We start from the raw sequence: 26,543 nt of genomic DNA, 5'->3' as shown, positions 1-26,543 counted from the left end.
TGGGTTATTAGAGGTTATCAGATGGTAAAAGGGTCTCTTTTGTCAAATTAATGTAGTCACTTTGGCTTCAAATCACTTTGTCCACTGTTCTTTGTTTGAAAACGCTGTAAAAATAGTCACAAATATTGAAATCTCATAGGTAGAGCTTGGACCAATCGGCAACAATCTTCTACTCCTTTTGCTCAGACCTTCCCTTGAATCTTGGACAGGATTTGCTTCTTCTCATGTCTGTGATTACCCCTGTCCTTTGAACAGCTTTGTCTAACCCAGTTTTTTCTTCCACTCAACTTTCCAATCACATATTTGAATTCAGATCTCTGAACAATCAGCTATTTCAACCCCGGACCTGTATTTTTCTCTGATATTCGTGGCATGAATGTTACGCGTATCATGTGCATGTGTTGCATGGTTTTAATGAAAAAAAAAAAAAAATAGAAAAGAAATGGAGGAAGCCCCGCCTCTTTCCGTGGGGGTTACCATGGCAAATGGTGTCGACGTCATAAAGGAAGGAACGCCAACTATAAGAGGTTCTGCCGCCGCGGTTCGCGAGCTCGGATGTGTGCTCAGAAGGAGTGACACGTGCTGAAGATTAAATAACAATAATAATAAAAAAAAATTAAAACAAATACCGAGCGCATCCAAGAGTTCATTTTATTTTGATAGATTTATTTTTTATTGTATATATTTTTTAAGGCGGAGTTTTATTTGACCAATTTTACTTGAAGAGGGGAAAATTAATCTTTGCAACCATGGGAAGAGGGGTGAGTGTATATATTTTTTCTTTTTAAGAAAAACGAGGCGGATCTGTTCATAAACAGGCGGTTTAAAAGTTTAGACAACATTCTAACAAGTGTCTGTAAATCGATGTTGATAGCAAAGAAGGCGGAGACCAACGTGTTGAAAGATAAGCCACATTTTGTGTCAAAATGCCGCTGTTTCCGTGTTTTAAACCTCGCTGAACAGAAGCTCGTCAAACTGAGCACATTTGGGGCTGTCTGAGGCGATGCCTGCTGGAGATGTTTGAGAAGTTTTCGCGTTTTCCCGAAATGGAGGAGAGATGGTCCTTAGGAAAACTGCTCGGTGTCGGGTTACATAACGGGATGTTCTCCGCCGCCTTTGGTTGTCAAAGTTTGTCTGCTTTAGTGGCAATAAAAGCTGCTAGAATTGAGAAAATAACGGGCGTAAATCGTGGAAGGCAGAACTTTTAGTGCTCCTTTTAAGTGAAAAATGATGAAAGGAGCTGCCAAACCTGGAAGATGACGCCTAACATGTAGCAAGTCTTACTTCTAGAAGTTTTTTTCTTTTGCTTCTCTGAAACATTGAGGTGATTTAGTTTGTGTGTTCCGGTTGCAGCTTTTTTTGTCTGTTCTGCTTTATGTCAGGCTTGTCTGGAGTCCTCTCCTTGTGAGGAGGCTGATTATGGCTGCTTTATTTATATTAAACACAGTCATAAAAACGTTATCTAAATTTATTTTACTGAAATGTCCCACCAGCAGTTTAGTGTTTCTCCTAGACTTAAATTTCTTTTTAGGTGTAATTTCCATCCTTTATAGATAGGTTCTCTCACCATCGTGCTACATCAAAACCGACTCCTGTCCGTTTTCCATAAACTTGACTCGCCAAATTGATCTTTGCCACCACACCCTGCCATTCTGCGGAATTCAAATTTACCCCCGGTGGGGATGAAGAGACAGGGAAGCGGGCGGGGACGGGGGACGGGATCCAGCCCGTGTCTTCACATCTCCCTCGGTCTGGCGGGAGATGTGAAGACGGAATTCCTCGTTCTGGGCTACATCGTCAGGCTTTCTCGTCCTGAGTTTTTTTTTTGGCTTCTGCTGCTTGCTCCCAAATGAGACCAAAGCCATGCCCTGCCCCCATCCAACATCCTCCTTCTTCCCCACGGCACCCCCTTCTTCTCCTTCTCTGCTTCCCCTCCTTTTCTTCTCTGGTAAATACAGCCAAATGTGAAGGAGGTGGTCGTCTTGCTGCAGGGAAGGATGAGAACTTGCCTGGCTATAATTGAGGAGATCTGGGCTATTGGGTGCACATTTATGACGAGACTCCCGACCTTCTTGCTTTTTCAGACTTGTACTTTGTTTTAAATATGAGATTTCCCTCTTTGCTGCCCTTTTAGCGGTTTCCTCAACCTCTCCACAACACAGGGCGATAAAAACACTGAACCAAGTGAGCTAGGAGGGGGCTTTAGAAAGGGAGGTGTGAAGCAGATGGGTGGAGGGGGTTGAGACATAAGGCACCAGTTGCCGCATTGCCACTGTTGAGGAACTTGACTGCAGATGGGTATAAGGGGAAACGGCTAATAGTTCTGCCCATCAACCCTCCCAAGTCCCAAGATGCTGATTAAACGTAATATTTTCAGCTGGACGTCTCGGTTAATCAACTGCATTTTTCAGTTAGGAAGATGTGAAGTGGATCGCTGATAAGATCTGAAAGAAAATGAGGGCACAAGCTGCAGACCTAGTGCTCAGCAGTCTGAGTGGGTGTGTGTGTGTGTGTGTGGGGGGGGGGGTGTTACTGAATAATTCATACATCACAACTTAATTCAAACGTACTTAAATCTCATAGATTTTTCAGTCCTTTCTACTCTTTTTGTGAAGTTTGTTGTTTTTTCCTACAGTATGTGTTAAATTCATTCAACCAACCTGGGAATTCGAAGTCGCACTTCTTAGGTTAGATTTGGCTTCAGTGGAAAAGACTGCTATGGAGGATGGAAATGTGTTAGTACTAATCAGTCACCTGATTGAGCTACCTAAGCTAAGTACTGATGCTAGTACTCCAAACCTGCGTTCCCATCAGCCCTGCTTACTCTGTTTTAATCCAACTTTAGCTCACTTGCCTAGAAAGTCTTATTCGTTTGGAGACGTGTGAATCTTTAAGAGAACTCTTAACGCAGACCAAAAAAGCGAACTCTGGTCCACCTGCAAACCTTGGTCTTGGTTTGGTTTAGTTGAATTCTGGTGTGATTCGAATGCATTTGTGAATGGCAAGTAGACCAGAGATCGCTCCAAAAGCAGGAAGCGGACTATAGCGCAGGGCATTGTGAGTAAATACAACCAAAGCAAACACAAGAGTCCAGAACAAGTGGGAGAAATGACTCGTGGTCTTTTTCATAAAAGATAAATCCTACAACCTCAAAAATTTTATGCCACTCTATTTTTGTTTACGTTTCATGAAAAACTTCTTCTGACTTCTTCTGACGTTTCCATGTGGTTCTTGGTGCAGCGCCCCCACAGGAAAGGGGTAGAAAAGCTTTTTCAAAGGGTTTGTGTGATGTGTAAGAGAACCACAGCAGCTGGAAATGGAACAAATGTTGTTACTTTGGTTCATAATAAACCCAAGGGTAGTGGACTTTCAGGTGGGAAAACCTGACAAACTAAAGCAAAGAGCTTGGCATGTTTCTGGTTTTATTTCCATTTAGAGTTATGCTCATTGAGATGCTCTTTGATGGTGCCTTGTACTTTGAGATGTTTGCTCTTGGAGCCTGTTATGAAACTTGATTGAGCTGCTCCAGACTAGTTAAAGGTAATGGAAGTGGTATCTTGGCTGTATGGGAATTCTGAACCAGATAACACTATCTTTATATTTTTACGGGCGCTTCTTTGGTTGCTTGAAACAAGGCCAAGTCTCTGAACCTGCTAACGTAGCTGGTAAAGCTAACTTTCCAGGTAAAAAAACCAAAAACCTTTCTTGTGTAATTTTTCTCAGCCATTTGAAAGAACTTGTGTGACTTGCCTGAACTAGTCAACAGAACTCTTGGTGCTATCCTAATGGTTAGTAGAACTTCCCAACTGTCACCGCGTCAAACCATTTGAGCTTCTGGGATCTCACCAAACTAATTACAGGAGCAGGTGCCTGGTTGAATGATGTATATTGTAAAGCAAACCATAAAAAAATATTATTCTGGAATTTGTAGAGAATCCAAACTATGCTGCAGTGACCCTGATCGCTGTAGTATTTTTCATGATTCAGTCTGGATTTAGAAAAGAGATGTCCTTGGCTTCTTCATAAAGTTGTATTTTTGTACATTTGAAAGCTGATGAGAAATGTCCTTGTGTGTAGTTTCTGAGTTGCAGAGTTGACTAAGAACAAATAAATCCACAGTAGAACAATCTGCTAGATAAACAGAGAAAGGGAACTTTAGGACAACAACACGTTCCAGATTAAAGCCCTTCAGCTGCTTATTTCTTTGGGTTTTGTTTTTTTTTCCCAGTGTAAACTAACAGACCGTCAGCCCGCTGGCCACCTCTAATCTCAGCCAAAGGCGCTTCGGACTGGACCTTCACATTTATTTGTTTTCAGTCCATTTCCCCCCTTGTTCGCTCTCTACCTGTTTTCCTTCCCCTTTCTAAAGGATTTAACATTCTTTCCGCTCGGCAGTCATCGTGTATTAACGGGATTTTGTCGCACACTGCCCCTTGTCTGTTTCAGAACACAGTGTACTTCTTTCCTTTTTCTCCCACCTTCATCTGTAGCTCCCGCTGCCTTACTGTTGTGTTTTCATTCATCTGATTATTCCATCGCTAGTCATTGCTTCCTCCTTTTTCCTAATCTCTGCCCCTTTCCTCACACAATCTGAGTTGGAAGGTTTTGTTTAGTTAAACTCTTTTTTTTTTTTTTTTCCACAAGCCTGTTGCTCAGCAGAAAGTGGAACATTTCCTTTCAGAATGTCCGAACTACATGCTTCCTCTTCCTCTACTCTTCTGCTGACTGAAAAGCTTAAATGTTCCATGACGAATCCAAGAGGTGATAAAATCCAGATCCTAAATGCTTGAGCCGTTATGGCAGAGTGATGTATAGTATGAGATGCTAATCCTAACCCTTACTCAGCTATAGTGTCTGACTTCAGTAATGCCAGTAGGGCAACTAGAAGAGGTAGAAAAAAGTGTTTGTTTTAGATATTTCCAATTTAAGTGCCTTTAAAACGTTTTCTTTCTTTAACTTGTTTTTAAAAATAAAATGTATTTGAAATGTAGTTTTCAATTGAGAGTGCTTGCATTTAGATTTAGAATGTAGGAATTACTATGTTAACTATGTTACCAGTCATCAATCCAGGCGAATTCAGTTTGCCAATTTGGGAAATTTGACCTTGTGCACCCTTTCCACATATAAATTTACCAAGAAATCTCCAAGATTGGTTTGGAGACGGGGTGTTTCAACAAATGTGTGCATCTTTCTCTAAATCAAACCTGTTCAGATGCTTGTGACTACATTCCTAGCTGTTGCTAGATCTGCTTCTTGACCTTTTCCAAGATGAACTTGACCAGGGAACCTCAACAGAAAACTCTTCCAGTGACCGCCAGTCTGTCCCTCCTTGCGTCAAGCTGACTTTCTGAAAACATTCTAGCAATCAATACTTTCAAGCTTCTTGACACACCTGATGTTATTCCCAGATTAGATTGGTTCCCCACTAATGGTTGACTCTTGAATTTCCCTTTCAAGTAATCTGTCTAACTACCATGGTTCTGCCATTCATTCTTCAGTACTTCCAATTAAAGCTTCCTAAATCTTGGTCCAGATTGAGTAGGCATCCACTTTGTCTGCCTCTTGATCTTTCTAACTGGAGTTGTCAAGGAAATCTCAATGGGACTCCCACCTCAGGAGGAGTCTCTGTAAATTAGTTTGTTCTTAAAAGCAAAGTGGCTGGGTTACATTAAGAACTTCATATTCCAACCAATCTAACTTTGTAACTCCTTTTTTGGTAATTTGTACGGTGTTTTCAGTTTGGATTGGCGAGACAACCAGTAGGGGTGCACCAATTGCAGTTTTCTGGCCAATCATCGATCTATTAAAAAAAAAAATTCTGACTGACCTTTTGGTCAGATGTGACCTGGTGACAGAGGTCAGTCGGCTGTCTCTCATGGCAGAGCTAAAGGACAGAAGGTCTTATATTCGGACCTTTGTGGAGGTAGATGAGATTGGTTGATAAGATCGATTTCATGCCTGAGTACTGAACAATTGATAATCTTTCAAATTTAAAGAAATTAAGGAGCTGATTTTTTTTAGTGCATCCCTAGTTTTTCTTGTGGATGTTTTCACCTGACTGATTTTGCCTAGAAACCCACAACAACAAGAAACCCAGTTCAGGAGGTCTGTCCGTTCTTTAAAGTTTATTTGCAAAGTGCTTACTCTCAGTACCTCATGTTTTTCAGCACAAGCAAAGTTTTTAAGAATCTTTTTTGCAGTCCTAACGGTCTTCCCATTCTGGATTTTCTAGAAAACAACTTCTTTGCTTTGCCTCGTTGGGATTTCTATAGAAAACCTCAACAGGAATCTCCCTCAGAATGAATCCTTTACTACCTACACTTTTAGCAGTACAAACAGACAATGGTTCATTCTTCAAAGACCAAATTCATCCATTGATCTCTCCACACATCCTGAAAATGTAGGAGGCGGTTTAAGACTTTGAGGTCAAGAACTTGATTAGTCTGTATTGCTCTTTCTGTTTACGGATATTTGGTTGATAAAATTCAAGGCTTTCAACTCTTGGAGGAAAACTTGGGAATAGTAGATTTCAAAATTATAATGGAAAAGGACAAGTTGACATGGAAAACTCGCCAAATATTGTGGCAAAGTTTCTTTTGAAGGACTTGTAGAACAGTCAACTCTGTTAAAGTCATAAAGGTAGAGTGAGCTTGGGTTCTTGGCGATTTGCAGGAGTTTAGTTTCCCAAGAGGTTTCCAGAAAGCTGTCCAACTCATTCATTCATTCATTCATTCATTCATTCATTCATTCACTTTAGTTCCGCTTGGTGAAAATTGGAAGCTGCAGAGGATGTGAAAAGAGTTCTAAACAATGTAAATGAACACTCTCCTTTTTCAGTTTGAACAGAAAAGATTTGTTGGAGGAAGTGGGAGAATAATGGAGGGATAGATGTGGGAGAGTGGACTTGGGAAGAAAGAAGAGGAGGAGGAGGAGGAGGTGGAGAATTCTGTCCATTCATGTATCCAGAGAGGAGGGGTAATCGTTGTTGGTAGCAACCGGGTGAAGTCCCAGAGTTGGTGTGTGTTGGAAGTGAGCGGGATACAGTTCAATGAGCAGCTTGTGTATCTGGCTGAACACCCTGGCACCAGAAAGGCCCGCTAACAGGAATCCTGCCTGGAAAACGTGAGGCGCTTTGACAACACCGAGCAGATGCTTTCTTCTGACTCTCGGTGTTCAGCAGGTTGATCTTCCAGACCCGAATCGTTCCCGTCTTTCTGTCCAAAGCTGGATGTTTTGCATGCAGCAAAACATTCCAGATTATAACGTTGTTGCAATAATGTTAAACGTCTTCATTTTTGCAACACGATCCAGTTATTGGAGAAGTTAACATTGTTATGAAGGATTTCTGACTGTAATCTCCGCTAAGAGCATCATGAGACCAGAGTGGCTGGAAATGGCAGATCTCCAGTAATAAATGGCTTGTTGGTGTTTGGATGAAGCGGCCCCACATGCCTGGGGTCTTAACTGTCACATGAACTGGGTTCTGAGCCTGGTGCCTGTGCTGTAACTGCAGGAAGCTAGACAAAGAGCCATTGTTGGGTGTACAGTAGGCTTCACCAGAAGATACAACACTTTTTAATGCTTTTTTCCCCTTTCCATCCTTTTACTCTTTTCATCCGACACTGTCACCATCTCAACTTTCAACTTTTCTCATTACTACCATGACTGCTGCTGTGCTTTATTGTGACAGACCAACTTCAGGTTGTGCAGGTTTATGAAATTAGAGGAAAAGTGTTTCCTATGTAGTGTTAAGCTGTGATTGGTCCATGTTTAAATGGTTCATGATGTGAAGATTTTGGAAAATCTGCTGTTGGCTGTTTGCACCTTTTGGTCTAAATTTGTATTCATACATTTCAACACCAACATGCACCTGTTGTCTTACTCACAGGGACTGTCCCTGTAACTAGGACTGCGTCACATGCTACAGGTCTGCTTTACACCCAGGATTTGAGGGGATTTCTGTGGTCGTGGTTCCTGGAAGGTGATTGGTTAACATAAATATGAGTTTTATTCTGACTGCAGTTTGGCGGATCTTTATCTAAGGAGTGATGATGCAATGTTTCCATGATGGAAGCCACTGAGCAGAAAGCATGCCTGCTCTGCTTCTGCTGGTTGAATGTGGAGCTCAGCCGTTTTTTTACTATTTACATCCGTTTTAGTGACGGAGGCTCTGATTGGTTCAAAAGCCACCTCTTGTCTCCTCATGGGAAAGCTGGAGGACGGTGACTTTTTCACTGCAGAAACACAAAATCATACCAAGAACATTTGGTCCACTTTGTAGTGCAAATATCTTTGATCTTTTTTCAATTGTACTAGCTTACAAATAAATTTTCAGCAATTCTTAAGTCAATAATTAATTAATAGGGTTTCTCTCAGTATATTATAAGCCTACCAGGCTAAGCATTGCTTATTTATTTAAGTGTTTTTTTTTTTTAAATGTTTGCATTTTTTTAAGACTTTATAGTTGGTGTTCAGATATTAATCTTCAATCTTTGAATAACACATAATTATCAAGTGACATTTTCAAATCTCCTGCCATCTTTAAACATTTTGTAACTCAAAAACATGTCAATATTAAAGACTGGACTTAAAGCAAGCTCTTATATCTTGATGAAATGTTATTTGTAAGTTAGTTTGATCTTATTTCAAGTGTACTAAGATATTTGCAGTAGAAACTGGAGTAAATTTACTTCGATTGGTTTTGTGATTTTGCAGTGTAAAAAAAACAAACTGCTTCTATAAGTGTTTGAGGGATTTTACTGAAGTTTTCGGAGCTAATCAGTAACATGACTGGACTGATTGCATTTAAGAAATAACTGAGAAATAATAGAAGTTTTAACAATGTCCATCCATCCATTTGTCCACCATCCCTGTGCTTGTCCACGGTTTGCCCATCAGCCATCCCTCTGGGCATAAATATGAATTATTAAACCTTTTAAGGGACAGCAAGTGGACAGCAAGGTGTAAACCAGAGAGCACTGCAACAGATGTAGAATCATCCGAATGTTTGATCCAGTCAACATGTGGATGATTGGCCCCATGTCATGGGGCCCCAGGGGCTCACAGCGGTCCCAAGCCAAAGATCAGGCCCAGTGTTTTCCCAGCTTGGCCTGCCGGGGTGTTTGTGAGTGAGCTTGGATCACACACGGCGCTCTGGGAAACTCCGTCATCTGAAGCCCTAGAGAAACAATATTAGTTAGCATTTTCCATGACTGGGCTGAGGACAGGATGTCCATATTTGGTAATTTTGTCGCCCAAATAAGCCCAGTCCACTGGTGTTCCGCTAGCCCTGTCCCCCTTCTACCAGCCTCACGCCCATTAGCCGCTGATTTATTGATCAGTCTTAACTCCTGATCGATGTTAGCATCTGCTGCTTCTGGCTCCCATCAGCCTCTGGCTACACTGGCTCTGCTCGGACCCAGACCCTGACACCAATAGAACAGAGAAAGTTCTAGTTTATAACATCAAAGTCTGAGGTTGACTAAAGAGCTGGTGTAAGCAGGATGAGTCTCCAGTAGCCGTCCCCCTCGTAGACGTCTGATGCGACTGAAGAAGTCAAAGTTAAAGGTGATGATTAGACAAGAACTCGGAGGTCAGGATTTTGTAATGAATTGTGTTTTTGGATCAGAATTCTTGGTGTTGGCAATACATGAGACATTATTGTAATATCTAGGGTCCCAACGCAGGCATTAAACGTATATTTGCTTTCATCATTTTCCAAGTCAACAGAAGTATGAAAAGAAGTATAAAATGGGGATTTTTGTTCTAATTTCTTTCTTTTATTTTTTTTAGTTGATTTGACATTTCTTCCTCAGCATTTGGTGTTTCCCTCTCAAACTCACACTAACATGAGAACGACTTCACTTCCCCTTGGCCTGTAAACTAAACGTAGATTAATTTAGTCCTAAATTTAGTCTGAAATTCCAAACAAAGCCCTAAATCTGCTGGATTTAGTCATTTTTACAAACTAATCTGAATCTGGAATAGAATACTCTACTCCAGTGGACTTGCCCTCCAGGGTTTCACAATTGTTTTTGCAACTTTTTTTTTCTCTCTTTTTTTTTTTTTGCGATTGTGGTGTAATTGTACACATACATTTTTATTCTTTACAGAAGCTAAACCCCCCCCGCCCCCCGATTTTAGTTCCTATATCTACAATCATAGATATAGCTGAAGATCAACTCGGGCTGAGGCAGTTGGGTAGTAGAAATACGAAACACTGCCCCCGGCAGGTGGGAGTTAGCATAGCTTCAACAAAATAGTTTTGAGCATTTTTGTGAAAATTTTGCAATAAATTCTATTATGCATTAGTATGAAAAAAGGCAGGATTCTGTTGGAGAAATAAAGGTTCTTTTAAATAGGCCAGGGGTCAGTTTCAAGCCGTCGAAGCAAGGTTTACTAAAAAATGTTTCTTTTTCTTCCTCACAGCTGCTTGGAAGGAGGATCTGTGTTGGAGGCTTTGTTGCTTTGTCAGCTGCAGGGACGGCGGGTGATAAGGAAGGACGTCTACAGGGAGACAGCAGGGGGGACAGGGACAGACAAGAGGCCGAGTGTTGCTTTGTGTTGCTCTGATTGTGTGATGGTGGACATCAAGTGCTCAGATAGTCACAAACCAGCCGGAGGCTTTCAGTGTTGAAGGAATACGGTTTAATTTAAAGCTCCACCACCTTCTGTCAATATGAAGCATTGATGTTCTAGACTCATCATCACTCTGAGACTTTGAGCTGGCTTGGTCAATGCCTGCTTAACATCCTACAAGAATCAGGGTTTCCCCCCAAAAAAACCTGCTGAGCCTGGAGGTAGGGGGCGCTAGAGCGGTCCGTCAGCAGCCCACTGTGTTTTGTGTTTAAAATTGTTAAAAGGTACAAAAACGAACAGGTATCCTAATTTGGAATTATGATTTGGATGTGGTTCTGGCACCCCATTGTCCTGGACATCAACTATAAACCTAGCTTAATCTGTCTTCACTGATGTGAAGAAAAAAAACTTGTTTAAAATAAACCATAAACCCACAATGTTCAGTCTGGTGCGTAGGCAATTAAACCCTGGAGGGAAACCCAGTTTCTATTTATTTATTTTTCTGTTCAAGTGTATTTCGTGTTTCTGTATTTTATGGAAGACCTTACTTAAAATATTAAATAAACTCAAAGGACTCTGATGGTTCCTCTATCAGGCTTCTTTTCAGCAGAACTTAAGGCTTAGATTGCAAAATAATTTTGCTGATGTTCAAAAACTAAACAGCTGATTCTCTTGTGAATATGTATATATATATATATATATATATATATATATATATATATATATATTCAAAAGGTTTTTCTTGGTGCGAACACAAAGTGAATGACGGCAATAACTATTAAAAACTGTTTCAGAGGAGACGCGCAATGAAAAACAAAAGCTCGTGGCCAGCAGTACTTTCTATATGGAAAAACACAGAATTCAAAGTGTTCTCAAAGGGTAATATTATAATAATATAAACCCTAACCCAGCACTTAACACTTTTAGGTATCGGAATGATGATGTGACACAACAGCTGAGGATCATTCAAGACCAATATCTATAATCACATTCTTTCAGATATTCAGTAAAACCCTGTGAGTTTCCAAAGCTCCACCAGAGTCCCAGCTGAAACCTGAGCCGGACGTCCATCTTTGCTGCTGCTGCAGGTCACGCAGTAGTGGCTGCCCTTGTCTTGTACTCAATGCCGTGATGCGCATCCTCGACAAAACCAGGTGTGACCCCAACTGATTGGTCTTTTTCCTCCGTGTCGCCAGGAAGGACGAGAGCAGTATGAGCTGGCCGCCACCTCGGAGCAGACCGGCAAGAAGAAGGGGAAAGGGAAGAAGAAGGAGAAGGATATGGACGAGCTGAAGAAGGAAGTGGACATGGTGAGTGTCCCGCCTCGGGACAGGCTTTTTTTTTTTTTGTTTGTTTGTTTGTTCTTTTCAGTTTACACGTCACATCCTTTATGTTAGCTTTTCTGTTCCTGCTAACTTTCTCTCTTGAGGTCAGAGAAAATAACACTGTTTAACATTTAATGTATTTTTTCTACCTCAATTATATTTAACCACATCTTGGTGGACTGCATGTGGAAGGTGTTCCCTCTCCTGTCCTTTTAAACCAGTAAATGTTGTTATAGCTTCTGTTTGAAAGGTGCTTACCGGAGAAGGGAAAGGTCAGCCCCCCAACGGGCTGCAAATGTCGTCGGCCATATTGGACCCAGGCATGAACGCTTTGTCTCTCGTTGCAGGACGATCACAAGCTGAACCTGGATGAGCTCCAGCGCAAGTATGGGACAGACCTCAGCAATGTGAGTGAGACAAAATGTCCCACACATGGACACCTATCACTGAGATTAGCGAAAGACTTGGTATCCGTTTTCTGCGCTTTTTTAAATTTATTTTTTATTTATTTATTTTTTTTTTAGTTTGATAGCTGACATTTGGTTGAATGTCTTCTGTATGTTTATAGCGTTGAAATAATAAAATGTTTCTTTTTAATACTTGAGGTTTTGCAACAAAAGTTGGAAGAAACCAAAACTTTTCTTTCTGGAAAAACTACATTAAGAGTGCTTGGTGAATGGTTAAAACTAAAGAATATTCCGAGTTTAGAGGAAAACTTAAGATAGTGAAGTTAGGATGCACTGAGTTCTAGAAAGGTCACAAATTGTTAAATCTTAAGGATGATAAAGACAAAGTTCAGCCTGTTCTTTTAACTCAACAGTTTCATAAATTTGCGATTTAGCATTAGCTTCTGCTAAATACTGTGTTGGCACAGTGCTTTAGCTGTAGCAGGACAAATGTTTATGATTAGCAGTTTAGAGTTAGTGGAGCTAATGATTATTGTTAGCAGTTTAACATTAGCACTGCTAACTTTTTAATTAGCTTTTACTACCCAGAAACATTTAATGACTTTTTGTGCCAAGGCTACTAGGTTGTGAATCTGACCTCCTGGTCTTGTTCCATGAACTACTTTGATGAATAGTAGTGGTGAATAGAATAGTATAGTATTGATATTGGAATCTGATCAAAATTAGCATTTCTATATAGAAGCTAATCAAATATGTAACCTGTTCAGTGTTTGATTCACAGAGGGAATGGACCTTTCCTTGTAGAACACGGACCTTTTCCCAGTTCATCTTCATGTAGAAGTTTTTCCACGTCTTGCTGCTGAAATCCCCCTGACTTAGCTGTGCTGCTGGTCATGCAGGGCAGATAGAGGAGAATAGTTGATTAGTGGCTCTAGTTGGGGTCTCTGCAGGCTCAGCATGCCCCCCTCCAGCCCATCCTAACCTCCTCTTCCTTCAAGAATCTTCCCCTCTCTGCAGATGAACCCTTCTCCTGTTTGTGATGTGTTGCTAGGTGACAGCAGCACCTGCCGTCCCCTCTGGACCTAACAATGTTTCGTTGTATTGTAAAGAGTGATGATGAAGCTTACTAAGAATGTGAGTCCGGGGGTTTTCCCGCCATGCGTGACGTGACTCTGCTGCCTTCCAGGGTCTGACTGGAGCCAGAGCTGCTGAGATTCTGGCCCGGGACGGACCCAACGCCCTCACCCCTCCTCCCACCACCCCAGAGTGGGTCAAGTTCTGTAAACAGGTGAAACTAAATCCCCCTGGTCGGAGACTTTAGAGCGGATTCCATTTATTGGCTCTAATCCTGTGACTTCCTGTAGATGTTTGGCGGTTTCTCCATGCTGCTGTGGACCGGAGCCGTCCTGTGCTTCCTGGCCTACGGGATCCAGGCCGCCATGGAGGACGAACCCGCAAACGACAACGTAGGAAAACCTCCTTCAAATCCTGGAAGGATCCCTCTCAAGAGCTAACAGCTGTGTCTGTCTGCAGCTGTACTTGGGGGTCGTGCTGTCTGCTGTCGTCATCATCACTGGTTGCTTCTCCTACTACCAAGAGGCCAAGAGCTCCAAGATCATGGATTCCTTCAAGAACCTGGTCCCTCAGGTGCGCCTCTGTTAGCATAGCATTCATCCATGCGCTCCTGTTGGGAATGTGCCAGCTAAAGCGTGTGGTCTTGCAGCAAGCTCTGGTGGTCCGCAACGGAGAGAAGAAAAGCATCAACGCCGAGGAAGTGGTGGTCGGGGATCTGGTGGAGGTGAAGGGTGGCGACCGGATCCCAGCTGACCTCAGGATCATCTCTGCTAACGGCTGCAAGGTTGATGTTCCCCGTCTCTCTCTCAAAACCTTTGAGGCAACATTTGACTGAACCTGTAGCTTCATAACCCCAAAGCAGAGAAACGTCGGTTTGAAATAATTGTGAACTTTGAAGTTGAGCTTGAAATATCAAGTCTGGCTTTGATTTTTACTCTTTGAAGCAGCTGGAGACTTGGTGTGTAAAGCAGCATCCAGAGGATTTCATCTTTTAGTGTGTCCATCCAGAAAACACGTCTGGGCCAAACTCCACACTCTTCCATGAGCTCTGAGTCCTGGTTAACGCTTTTAAATGGAAAATTACAAAAGTGTCCAAATTTAAAGCAGATAATTCTGTAGGTAGAACCTGGAACAATGGCTTGATGTGAAGAGAAGAATAGATGCATGAAGGATGCTTGTATGCAGAAAGGAGAGTTGGGAGGACGACACAAAAGATAAAAAAGATTATACATATCCAGACTTTACAAATGCTTAAATAAAATTCCATATTTTTCAGACTAAATTGGAACTCTGAAGGTCGCTGATTAGTTTCCTTCCTGATTTGGTCAAACAGGAAGTTGATTCCGTCTCTGAAAGTTTCTTGTTTCTTGTTGTTCAATCTAAATGTGTGTTCTGGTTGCTCAGGTGGACAATTCGTCCCTGACGGGTGAATCAGAACCGCAAACCCGTACTCCAGACTTCTCCAATGAGAACCCGCTGGAGACCCGGAACATCGCTTTCTTTTCCACCAACTGTGTTGAAGGTACGAGGCCAGAAGTGTTCCAAGCACTTCACCAACTTTTATCGGTCAGCTTAAGTCAAAGATGTTACCCTGGTTGCAGGAACGGCTCGCGGCATTGTGATCAGCACCGGAGACGGGACCGTCATGGGCCGGATCGCCACGCTGGCCTCTGGACTGGAGGTGGGACGCACACCCATCTCCATTGAGATCGAACACTTTATCCAAATCATCACCGGCGTGGCCGTCTTCCTGGGTGTGTCTTTCTTCATCCTTTCCCTCATCCTTGGCTACACCTGGCTGGAGGCCGTCATCTTCCTCATTGGTATCATTGTGGCCAACGTTCCAGAAGGTCTCCTGGCTACCGTCACTGTGAGTCTACAAGCCTCTTCGTCCTCTTATCCGATAATCGTCAAGAATATTCCATCAGTTTTGATGGATCTGCTTTTTGTTTCCAGGTGTGTCTGACTCTGACTGCCAAGCGTATGGCCAAGAAGAACTGCCTGGTGAAGAACCTGGAAGCTGTGGAGACTCTGGGCTCCACCTCCACCATCTGCTCCGACAAGACCGGCACCCTGACCCAGAACAGGATGACCGTGGCCCACATGTGGTTCGACAACCAGATCCACGAAGCCGACACCACCGAGAACCAGAGTGGCACCTCGTTTGACCGGAGCTCGGCCACCTGGGCTTCTCTTGCCAGGATCGCCGGACTCTGCAACCGAGCCGTCTTCCTGGCCGAGCAGAGCAACCTTCCCATCCTCAAGGTACAGTCCTCGTCTACTTGATAGACTTCTATTCTCTGTAAATAGTGACCTTGTATACTGATTAATGTTTTTGAAATTCAAATGGATGAAAATAACATGGAGTCGGTCTGCTTCTAAACATTGAAGTAGAAGAAAAACAGTTTTTTCTTACACACAGATGTGAAAAGTGTGGGTTTCTGTTCCACCTTGATTCAGATTTCATTGTGTAGATCTAGAAGTGAAGCCCAAAAGTTCTGCAGGGAAAGGAACTTCTGCAGAGGTTAACACTTACTTACATTGCAAAATTATGTAAATTGTGTCAAAATTAAATTGGTGCTTGAGAATTGTAGCGTTTTAAAAACTGATGTCATTTGAATTGAAATCTGCACTGTAGCATTAGCTTCTGCCAAATACTGTGTTGGTGTAGTGCTTTAGTATTAGCTTCCTCTCAATGCCACATTGGAAAAGCGCTTAGAATTGGTGGAGGTAACTTTTTGACGTTGCCTACCAGCAGATAACGGGACAAATGTAGTCTTGGAAATGATGAATCTTTAAACAGAAAATCAGTACATTGTGGTAGTCACAAATAAAACACAACTTCCTAATAAAATACCCTTATGGATTACAAATTGTGTTGTGTTTTAATCAAACATTGAACAGGGAATTTATTTTGTTTTTTCAATTTAACTAGAGGTTTCAACTTTGTGGTTAAAAACAAGTTTGCTACTTTCTTTCCTGTGTGTCTGAACTCCTTCCCTAATAGCACAAACACAAATATCTATCTCTCTTGGCTCTGAGTCTCTTGAGTCTGCTTTTTTTTGTAACTTGTTTTTATACCGTGTGTGTGTGTGCGTGTGTGTGTGTGAGATAATCACAAGTAAATGTCTGTCTGCCATTATAATTAGCCCTGTGTCTGTCACGGCTCATTGTTTTTCTTTAAGTCTCTGTTGCATAATGTATGGAGGGTAAACACTGTATTTTTATCAAGGACTGTAATTATGCAAAAAAACCTAAAAAAATATATATATATTTTCCCTGAAACCTGTTATACAGTGTAGATGGAGACTTCATGTCGCTGATGTTTCTGATGATGTTTATTTATTTTTTTATTTTTTTTGTCAAAAAGCGAGATGTGGCGGGCGACGCCTCGGAGTCTGCTCTGCTGAAGTGCATCGAGCTCTGCTGTGGATCGGTGGCGGAAATGAGAGACAAAACCCCCAAAATAGCCGAGATCCCGTTCAACTCCACCAACAAGTACCAGGTGTGACATAAAAAAAAAACCCAAAACACACAAAAACAACAATCTTTCAAGAACCTTCAAAGCTTTAAAAACGAAACACGGAAAACGTGACGTTCTCGATCTGTCTTCTGTCACGATCAGCTCTCCATTCATAAGAACTCTGGAGCTGAAGCAGAGTCCAAGCACCTGTTGGTGATGAAGGGAGCCCCAGAGAGGATTCTGGACCGCTGCGCCACCATCATGATCCAGGGCAAGGAGCAGCCTCTGGACGACGAGATGAAGGACGCTTTCCAGAACGCCTACCTGGAGCTGGGAGGCCTAGGAGAGAGAGTTCTCGGGTTCTGTCATTACAACCTGCCCGATGAGCAGTTCCCAGACGACTTTGCTTTTAACACGGAGGAGGTGAACTTCCCCATCGAGGGCCTGTGCTTTGTCGGCCTCATGTCCATGATCGACCCGCCCCGGGCCGCCGTGCCGGACGCTGTGGGCAAATGCAGGAGCGCAGGAATCAAGGTCTGCGACATTTTAAAACCCAAGTGGAGACATTACACGTTCAGAGCATAAATAATGATTAAAAACTGACCTTCCTACAGGTAATCATGGTAACGGGTGATCATCCAATCACAGCGAAGGCCATCGCTAAAGGTGTTGGCATCATCTCTGAAGGCAACGAGACTGTTGAGGACATCGCTGCACGTCTGAATATTCCAATCAATGAAGTTAATCCAAGGTACTTTTATTGGAAACTGCAACTAGCATGTGGAGTCAAAACCTGTGGAAAACCTCAGGGTTGTCGTCTTGGCCCCGGTTTGTTTTCAATTTGGCTTCAACTTTGCTGAAATCGGATCGTAAACGACCCGACGCAATAATGTTTCCATCCAGGGACGCCAAGGCTTGTGTTGTGCATGGAGGCGACCTGAAGGACCTGGCCCCCGAGCAGCTGGACGACATCCTGAAGTACCACACGGAGATCGTTTTTGCCAGGACCTCCCCGCAGCAGAAGCTCATCATTGTTGAGGGCTGCCAGAGACAGGTAGGAGTCTGGCTGTTTTTGTTTTTTTTTTCCAAAACAGATATGCAATATTTATTATTGGCCAAGATAGTTTTATTTAATTAGAAAAAAATTGAAAGTTAAAAACGGGAGTGTAGTAAGAGAAATGGAATGGAAGACAGCATAACTACATTCTGCTTTAATTCAAGATAAACTAATCTGCTCTATGAATATTGGACATAATATTCAAGTTTAAACAGCAGTTTTCCATATAAGGGATTTCCTATTGTACTCTTTGAGGACAAATGATTTTTGAAAAAATGGACACATATTGGCGATCAGAGACAAAACTTTTATAATGCATATCAATCTTTCTCAATTAAAATAGAACATTGTTTCTATTATTATCTCTAAAATTACTGTAAACCAAACAGGGGGGGTTGGGTTGAAGGATTTTCTTCAGATTTTGGTGTTGCTGAAAATATTGTCTGCTTGAGTTGCTCCTTTTCCTGTTTTAAGAGATGAATTAGTTTCTGATGATCTGACGAGCTTCCAGTAGAGTAAATATATATATATATATATATTTTTTTTTTTTCTAACTCTCAAGTGATTTAGCAGCTGCAGCTGAATTATTCTGAAACTGCAGGACTCTGCTTCCTCTGCAGGGAGCCATCGTGGCGGTGACGGGCGACGGCGTCAACGACTCTCCAGCTCTGAAGAAAGCCGACATCGGCGTCGCCATGGGAATCGCTGGCTCCGACGTGTCCAAGCAGGCGGCCGACATGATCCTGCTGGACGACAACTTTGCCTCCATCGTTACCGGAGTGGAAGAAGGTTAAAACATGCCCTTCAGGTGAATCTTTCACCAGGCTAGCAGAGGGCTTTAGTCGGTGTTTTCTCTTCTCCATCAGGCCGTCTGATCTTTGACAACCTGAAGAAATCCATCGCCTACACTCTGACCAGTAACATCCCCGAGATCACCCCCTTCCTCTTCTTCATCATCGCCAACATCCCTCTGCCTCTGGGCACCGTCACCATCCTCTGTATCGACCTGGGAACCGACATGGTGAGTTCTTTAGGAACTTTGTAGGTTTGATGAGATCAAGATGATTGCTTTTGAAGCTACAAGTTTCTCTGTCTCCTCCAGGTTCCCGCCATCTCCCTGGCTTATGAAGCAGCAGAGAGCGACATCATGAAGAGACAGCCCCGAAACCCCAAAACAGACAAACTGGTGAACGAGAGGCTCATCAGCATCGCATATGGACAAATTGGTAAATGGACGCTTCTGAAACCGAGTTATCTGGAGAGTTTATCTGTCTGGGCTGAGATAACAAGAAGAGACACACAGCACTGATACAGACGTCTGCTTCTAATGTGCATTTAAATAAAGCCAAGAAGAACTTGCGGACTGACATTTTCAGCTATATTGTAAAACATATTTTTGTTTCCCTTTTCAACAGTGTTCTGATCACATCTAACGCTTTAAAAATAGTAACATTTCAGACATCATTTAAACTTTAGATATATATTTTTTTAATTTTGTTTAATTGGAGACATATGTAGTTTTTGAAAATCGTTGTTATTGGTTATTTCAATTTGGTCATTTAAAGTGTATATTATTGAATTAGACATTTCATGGCACATTCATTTATTGCATGACAATTTACCTTAAGATTCACATTTCTATGATTCTGGAAGCCATTTCACAAGCTTGTGGACAGAGTGTCTGAGCAGCTTGTGGTGACCTCTGACCCTGCAGGAATGATCCAGGCACTGGCCGGGTTCTTTACCTACTTTGTGATCTTGGCTGAGAACGGCTTCCTGCCCTCCACCCTGGTGGGGATCCGGGTCAACTGGGACAACAAGTACATCAACGATCTGGAGGACAGCTATGGACAACAGTGGGTCAGTGGCTTCTCTCTGATGGGACGAGCCAGGGGGGACAGTCCGGCTGCATGTCTTTCTTAAATCTGGACTCTGCTTTTTGTGGTTCCAGACCTACGAGCAGAGGAAGATTGTGGAGTTCACCTGCCACACGGCGTTCTTCGTCAGCATCGTCATCGTCCAGTGGGCCGACCTGATCATCTGCAAGACCAGGAGGAACTCTGTGTTCCAGCAGGGCATGAAGTGAGGAAGAGCACTGAACTCTGGGTAATCCCAGAGCCGAGCTGGGGCCACGTGTCAGGATGTCTTGACTTTTCGATTTCTGCATTTCAGGAACAAGATCCTGATCTTCGGCCTGTTTGAGGAGACCGCCCTCGCTGCCTTCCTCTCCTACTGCCCCGGCATGGACGTGGCCCTCAGAATGTACCCTCTAAAGTGAGTAGTTTGTGTTTTCATTTAGAGTTCATCCAGGATTCCTACAGCGAGAAAGTCTGGAATCTGACTGCAATATATTTCAGGTCTGGAACATTACAGAAGAATACTTTTCCAGTCTAATATTTATCCTACTATTCCTTCTTTCTTTCTTCTTGGTCTTTTTTCCCCTTTCTTTTCCTCCCCTCAACTCCTTTTTTTAAATTTTATTTTTCTTTTCTTCTTCCTTACTCATTTCTCTCTCCTTTTTCCATCCTTTTTTAAAATTCTTCCTTATTTTATCTTTCCTTTCTCCTTTTTCTCGTTCCTTCCTCTTCTTTCTCCTTCCACCCTTCCCCATGTTTTTCAAGGCTTCCACTGTAGAAATCCATGGAAAAAAAAAAAAAAAAGAATTTCCAAATGTTGCTCTGAACAGAATGAGTGAGTGGTCCAACAGGTTAAGTCTGGACCGTCGTGTAGCAGCGCCGTCACCCAGAGCTGCAGCTCCGTGTGTTTTCCGTATTAAACACACAGAATATTCATATTCATATATTCCGTGTGTTTTCCAGACCCAACTGGTGGTTCTGCGCCTTCCCGTACTCCCTACTCATCTTCTTCTACGATGAAATCCGTAAACTGATCCTCAGACGCAGCCCAGGAGGCGAGTCTCTAACCTTTATTCAGTTTTTCTTGATTCCTTCTTTGGTTTCTAACCTGAACTTCCTGTTTCCTGTCTTCTCCAGGCTGGGTGGAACGAGAGACCTACTATTAAAGGCCCTCCAGTCCAGTCCGCTCGCATCTTGTCCTCCACTCCTTCTGTCTTTGCATGAATATTGTCTTGCTGGTCGGAATACAAATTTTAACCTCTGTGACAAATAAATTGGAACGTGTTTTTATATTAGGGAATGCTTGATACTACTATTAGATCAATACTGAGATGAAAAATGATGACGATGATAATAATGTTGATGATAATGCTAATGATGACATGAACACTGAACATTGACATGACTATGCGTGCCTTGTTTCTGAAACAGGACCAATTTTCTACATGTTTTTAACAATTATGAACGTTCAATAAAAATGCACTCGAGTCAGGTCCCAGAAATGCCTCCTGTCCTTTTTTTTTTAAATTATGTTTACTTATGAATTTCTTAATGCTTTGCCTGCTGTGTTTCCTAAGAAAGTTTCACAAATCCCAAACATGGTTCTAAATATTCTGCTATGAGAGCGGAGTAATCCAATCCAGGTTTGAAGAGTCTAGGTATTGCAGTTTTTAAACTAGAGCCGATTAAAGATGCGGAAGGTAGTGGAAAAATTAGGTGGAATCACACTTTAGCCATTTCCCGAATCGGAAGCCGGAATCGGGAAACCAACTTCAGCTTCGTGTAAAACATCTGATACGCACTCCACTCTGGAAGGTGGCGGTAATGCACCTTAAGTTGTTTGCAAAAATAGATGATGAAGATGCTTCAGATGAGCAACATCTAAAGTGTTGGGGGCGGGGCAGAAAAGTTGCAAGGACAAAAATCAAAAAAGCATCTAAAAATGATTGTGGATGTGTTTACCACACAAACTAAGACCGCTGAAAAAGCAGCGGAAGGAGAGAATTAGTCATTTTGTTTTATTTTCACCCCTGATGGTAAAAAGCTGTTCCATAACTTTTTCCTCATAGACCACTGGACCATTTCATTTTGAATCCAAATTCTTTGCATCTCTGGTTGTGGTCTTCATAGGCATTTAGTCAGTAGAATGTAGCTCAACTTTAAAAATCCTAATCTACGTGGAAATGGAACTGAAGAGTAGGGATCCACGATATATCTACAATAACATCGGCATTGGCCGATGTTTAAAACATATTGGTATCGTTCCTATAAATAAAACTGGGCCAATATGAACAGCCAATATTTACTTTTATGTTGTCATTTGTGTCTGGTCTTTTTTTTTTTCTTCAAAAGTGTTGAAAGATTATATGTAACATTGGTAATTTGCTATAACAGCAATATTACCGTCGGATATCGTATCAGCCCAAATTTTCATATCGGTTCATTTCTAATGAAAAGAAAGTAAATTGTCTTTTCAATGAGTAGGATCCGACCACAGCAGGTCGCAGAGAAGGCCTGTATCTGAGATGATCCTGCGAATGATATACGCAACTGCCCAAAAATATGAGAATGAACAAGGTATAGAAGTTTTGATGCAAATTTCGACATAGGAAGCCTTTCAGTAATCAGAATTTCACATTTTTATTTTTTGCGTCATGAAATCAGAAATAAAAACTGGAAAACCACACACTTTACAATGAAATTCTTCATCGTTTCCACCGATTCTCATCCAGACTTTTCATGGAACACTAATACTCAAAATATGTCTTGCTTTGTTTTTATCTTGATCCTGATAGTTTTGCGTCTCATTCCCAAGGTTTTCTCCGATGAACATGGTCCTTTTGGTCCTGGAGGAAAGTCTGATTAAAGCTGTGAGCAAACTGGAGTTTCATGACTAACATGTTGATGATTCCACATGTCCAATACGGAGCTCAGCACCGTGATGTGAAAATAGATGTAATCAACATTAGATTGTTGTCTTTAAGTGTCAAAAGCTCTTAAAAGATGAAACGCGACTCATCTAATTACCTCCTCGATAATGACAAGTGATTTTGGAACATTTAGCAAATCCAGTAGATTCTGTTGCGTTTGACTGCTGACTGGCTGCTTTCAGAACGTAGATGAAACTGGGACACATTTCAAACAGAATGATGAACAACGCAGCGATTGGAGGCCGTCTCGCCTCTGTTGAAGTCAAAGTGTTTGGGCGTGTTTACGCCACCAGAAACTAGGTCACTCAAGATGCTGGCAGAAGCTGCAAACTCAACTCTGGAATGGATAGAGCTCCGTTCTGCTTCTCAGATCTGTTCAAAAGCTGCAACTTAAAAGTGTCAGAGGTAATTTTAATGATATATTATAAAACGTGAAAAATCTGACAACAATATTAATTTATTTAGGAATAATCCTTCTAAACATCTACAGTGGACTGCTTACTAGTCGATTTTTTTGTGGAACGCAACTCCAAATTATTTTCAGACAGTTCTCCAATTTGCTGAATTTTTCTCTAAAACATTCTAAAAGAAAAGCTGAAATACCTAAATATAATGTTATCTGACACACTATTGCCAGTCCAGGACCACCATTAATTTTCCTTGGCTTTGATTGGCGATTATTCCTAATCGCCAAAGAGTGGCGACCAGGAAGTATGGGGATGTTAGCTTCTTTGTTAGCTTAATGCATATTTGGTGTTTTAACTATTAAAGTGGCAGATGAAATTTTTTTTAGAGGAAGTCTGAATCTCTTAGCTATTTTTTTAGCAGTTGTGGTCCCAAACTCCTGCAGGTATATGTTAATATTAAACGGTATATTAAAATGACCAATATGAGGAGGTTTTATTAAACACACAGCTGATTTCTGTGACAGCAGGATGAGGGCAGACTGCGAGTCTCTGCAGCTGATTTCTGTGTCAGCGAACACTTCAGCTCTGTCAAGATATTGCATGTCTCCCGACTGACCCCGTGACAGCTCTGATGCTGTCACTGGGTGTGTGTGTGTGTGTGTGTGTGTGGGTGTGTGTGTGTGTGTATCCAGGGACCGGCATGCTGGATTTGCAGAGTTAACTCTGCTCCCATTCTTTTTGTCTCTGAGGATTTTGTCTTGGTCAGACAGGGTCAGTGTGGGATGACAGATGTCACAAAAGATGGAAAAAAAAAAAGGCAGCATGATAAAAACCGACAGCTCTCAGGAAGCTTTTGTTTGGTCAGAATGTGGAAATTGTACTTTCACAATTGAAAAAGTATCGCAAATTAAATTCTTGATTTCCAACGAAAAATATGCCAAAAAAGCAGTGGTGGGCACCGCTAACTAAAATGTTAGCGCTGCTAGCCCTTAGGGGCTAGGGGTGCCCAAACTTTTTGAGACCAAGATCTACTTGTTCTCTCACCAGCCGGCTGAGATCTACCTCATAACACAAAGATATAAAAATTGTAAATGAAGCTCTATTGACTTATTTTAAGCGCACCCTCTTTTTTTTCGTGGCAACCGCCTTGCGCCCCGCAAGCCGAGCAGAGATTACATTAAAAACAAAACATTCAGTACGTTACGATATCAGATTTTCAGGCTTGATATTTATTTCGCAATTATTAATAAGCGCTCCTCTGAACACAGCGGTGGTTGATTAGCTCATTTAAACTGCTGCTCTGCTGGTCAGAGTCGATATTTGAGTCGCCTTTTTTCTTTCTTTCGTAATTGAACCGAAACGCACTGAACTGCGCAACACCTGGTTGAAACAATAATTTCTGAGATCATTAATTTGAACACGTTTTGTTGATTAAAAAAAAAAAAGAAATTATTATTCTTTAATAAAGTCACAAACGTTTTGGATCTTTGAATATTTTCAGCGGCGTTCAGTTTGTCACCTGCTGCCGAGATCGACTCCAAACCTTGCTCTGTCATAATTTGCGTGTATGAGGTGGTGAGGTAGACGCTAGATATCCAGGTACGGTTAAATGATGGTTTAATGGTGACAAAAATAGTCCAAAATGTCCACGAACACGGGCAGCACGTGAGAGCGTTGTATTCTTCTTTGTACCTAGTTTGTTGAGATGTTTTTGTTTTTTTGTTGTTGTGGGAAAGAGACTGCTGTTGTTGGGAACCAGTGCACTTTTTAAACTACACTTTTTAAATTATAGTTTATGGAATTTAAAACATTTATAGAATTTCCATGTTTCCACAAGGTGAGAGAATCTGTACATGAAGGCACGCATTATGACGATTGAATAAACTGGACGTAAAAATATCAAATATTAATACTTCTACTGCTGGCTAATATAACCAGCGTAGAGGAGCTACAGGTTGGTATATGGTTCTGTTTTCTGTCATGTTCCAGTAATTTGGAGATTATGGAAGTCCTGCAGACTTGGTTAATATTATCATGCGCAGATTATGAGATTAGCCTGGCTATAAAGCTTTAAAACCTAAAGGAATCATGAATGATATTCAAGCAAACTCTTCGTACATATCAGCTGAGGCTGAAAAAAGAACTTAAATATTCTCAAATATTAAAAATGTAGTTTCTTGGGGGAAAAAAAATAAATCAACATTTACTTCATTGGTGGAAAAATAATCTGCTTGACAGACTTTATATAACGCTCTGTGCAATAGAAAGCACAAGTGGACATAAAGCAAATGAACAGCGACTGCAAAGACGTTTTTCTGAGCTTATTGGCCTCGTTGTCGCTTCAGCTGGAGGCCAAGTCTTGAAACGACTGCTGCCAGCCGTCTCTAAAACAACCCAATGAGCCAGAAAATGTGTCCTAAAGCGACGAAGGAGCCGCTTTACATGTTTGTCCAGAAATAGATGGCTGGGTCTATTCTAAATCAGGTTGTTCCAACATGGACCTCTGTCTGGGAGAAAAATGAACTGCTCTGGGCCAAACATTTCTTCTTTACGAGCTCACTCGTGAAGATGTAGTTGACCAGACCCTTTCATCGCAACCATGTTCAAGGAAAACCCTCTGCAGGGGTTGTCATTTTGTGTGTCTAACAGCCGTTTGTGTGTGTAAGTGGTATGATAAATACCAGAGGCAAAGGTACCTCACCTCCGGCCGAGACCCTCGGGCGAAAACATGCTGCAGCGCCATTTTATCATTTGAATTGTTGACATCTGATAGCCAGGAGCTAAAAACGGAGAGGCAGGAGAGAAAACTCTGGGGCACAAAATGGAAGAAGGAAAGAGATAAAGATGGATGTAAAAAAAAAGTATAGGGCAGATATATTATTTACACTGTAAATGCATCTTCCTGCTGCATCCTGTGCCATTATAATCTAATGTTGATATGGTGATGACAACTGTGATTTAATATATTTTGCAGCTCTGCTACATATGACAGTATGGATTGTTTTTAAAGCTAATTAGAATGTCTCAGATAGCAAAACTGTTGTGGGTCATGTGGAGTAAAACAAGCAATCTTCAACAAAGCATGAGCAAAACAAAGGAAATGATCACCGACTTTATGAAAAGATAGACCAAACATCAGCTGCACTCTGTGTGGAGAGATTGAACAGTACCAAACTTCTATTGGACCGGAATTCTGGAACAACGTTATTCAGGAGGGACAAGAGCCTAGTCAAGAAGTCTGGCCAAACAACACAAACATCTTCTAGTAGCTGCTAACGATGAGTGAAGACCTGGGCTTATTTTGCTGTCATGTGATGAACAGATCCATGAGCCGAAACACAGCAGCAAATCACAAATATTATTGCTTTTATGAAAGTCAAGTCAGTTGCTCCTTAAAAAATGTGAAACGTTTTTCATGGCTGGTCACCAGAGCCACGGTGATTTTC

At 41.7% G+C, this 26,543-nt stretch overlaps 1 protein-coding gene across 1 annotated transcript; it reads left to right on the top strand.

The window, feature by feature from the left end:
- Positions 1–532: 532 nt before the first annotated feature.
- LOC122827365 (sodium/potassium-transporting ATPase subunit alpha-1) lies at positions 533–21,262 on the top strand. Its single transcript, XM_044110184.1, has 22 exons — positions 533–761; positions 11,775–11,888; positions 12,251–12,310; positions 13,497–13,598; positions 13,675–13,776; positions 13,844–13,957; positions 14,034–14,168; positions 14,789–14,906; positions 14,986–15,254; positions 15,341–15,649; positions 16,755–16,889; positions 17,010–17,381; positions 17,462–17,598; positions 17,751–17,901; positions 18,525–18,693; positions 18,771–18,925; positions 19,007–19,130; positions 19,619–19,764; positions 19,856–19,986; positions 20,077–20,178; positions 20,724–20,815; positions 20,898–21,262. The coding sequence occupies exons 1-22, from the start codon at positions 750–752 to the stop codon at positions 20,924–20,926; spliced, it is 3,078 nt and encodes a 1,025-aa protein (XP_043966119.1). The 5' UTR covers positions 533–749; the 3' UTR covers positions 20,927–21,262.
- Positions 21,263–26,543: the final 5,281 nt, after the last annotated feature.

This window comes from Gambusia affinis, linkage group LG24, assembly GCF_019740435.1.
Source record: "Gambusia affinis linkage group LG24, SWU_Gaff_1.0, whole genome shotgun sequence".
Classification (NCBI taxonomy): Eukaryota; Metazoa; Chordata; class Actinopteri; order Cyprinodontiformes; family Poeciliidae; genus Gambusia; species Gambusia affinis.
This window is presented reverse-complemented; position numbering and strand designations above follow the sequence as displayed.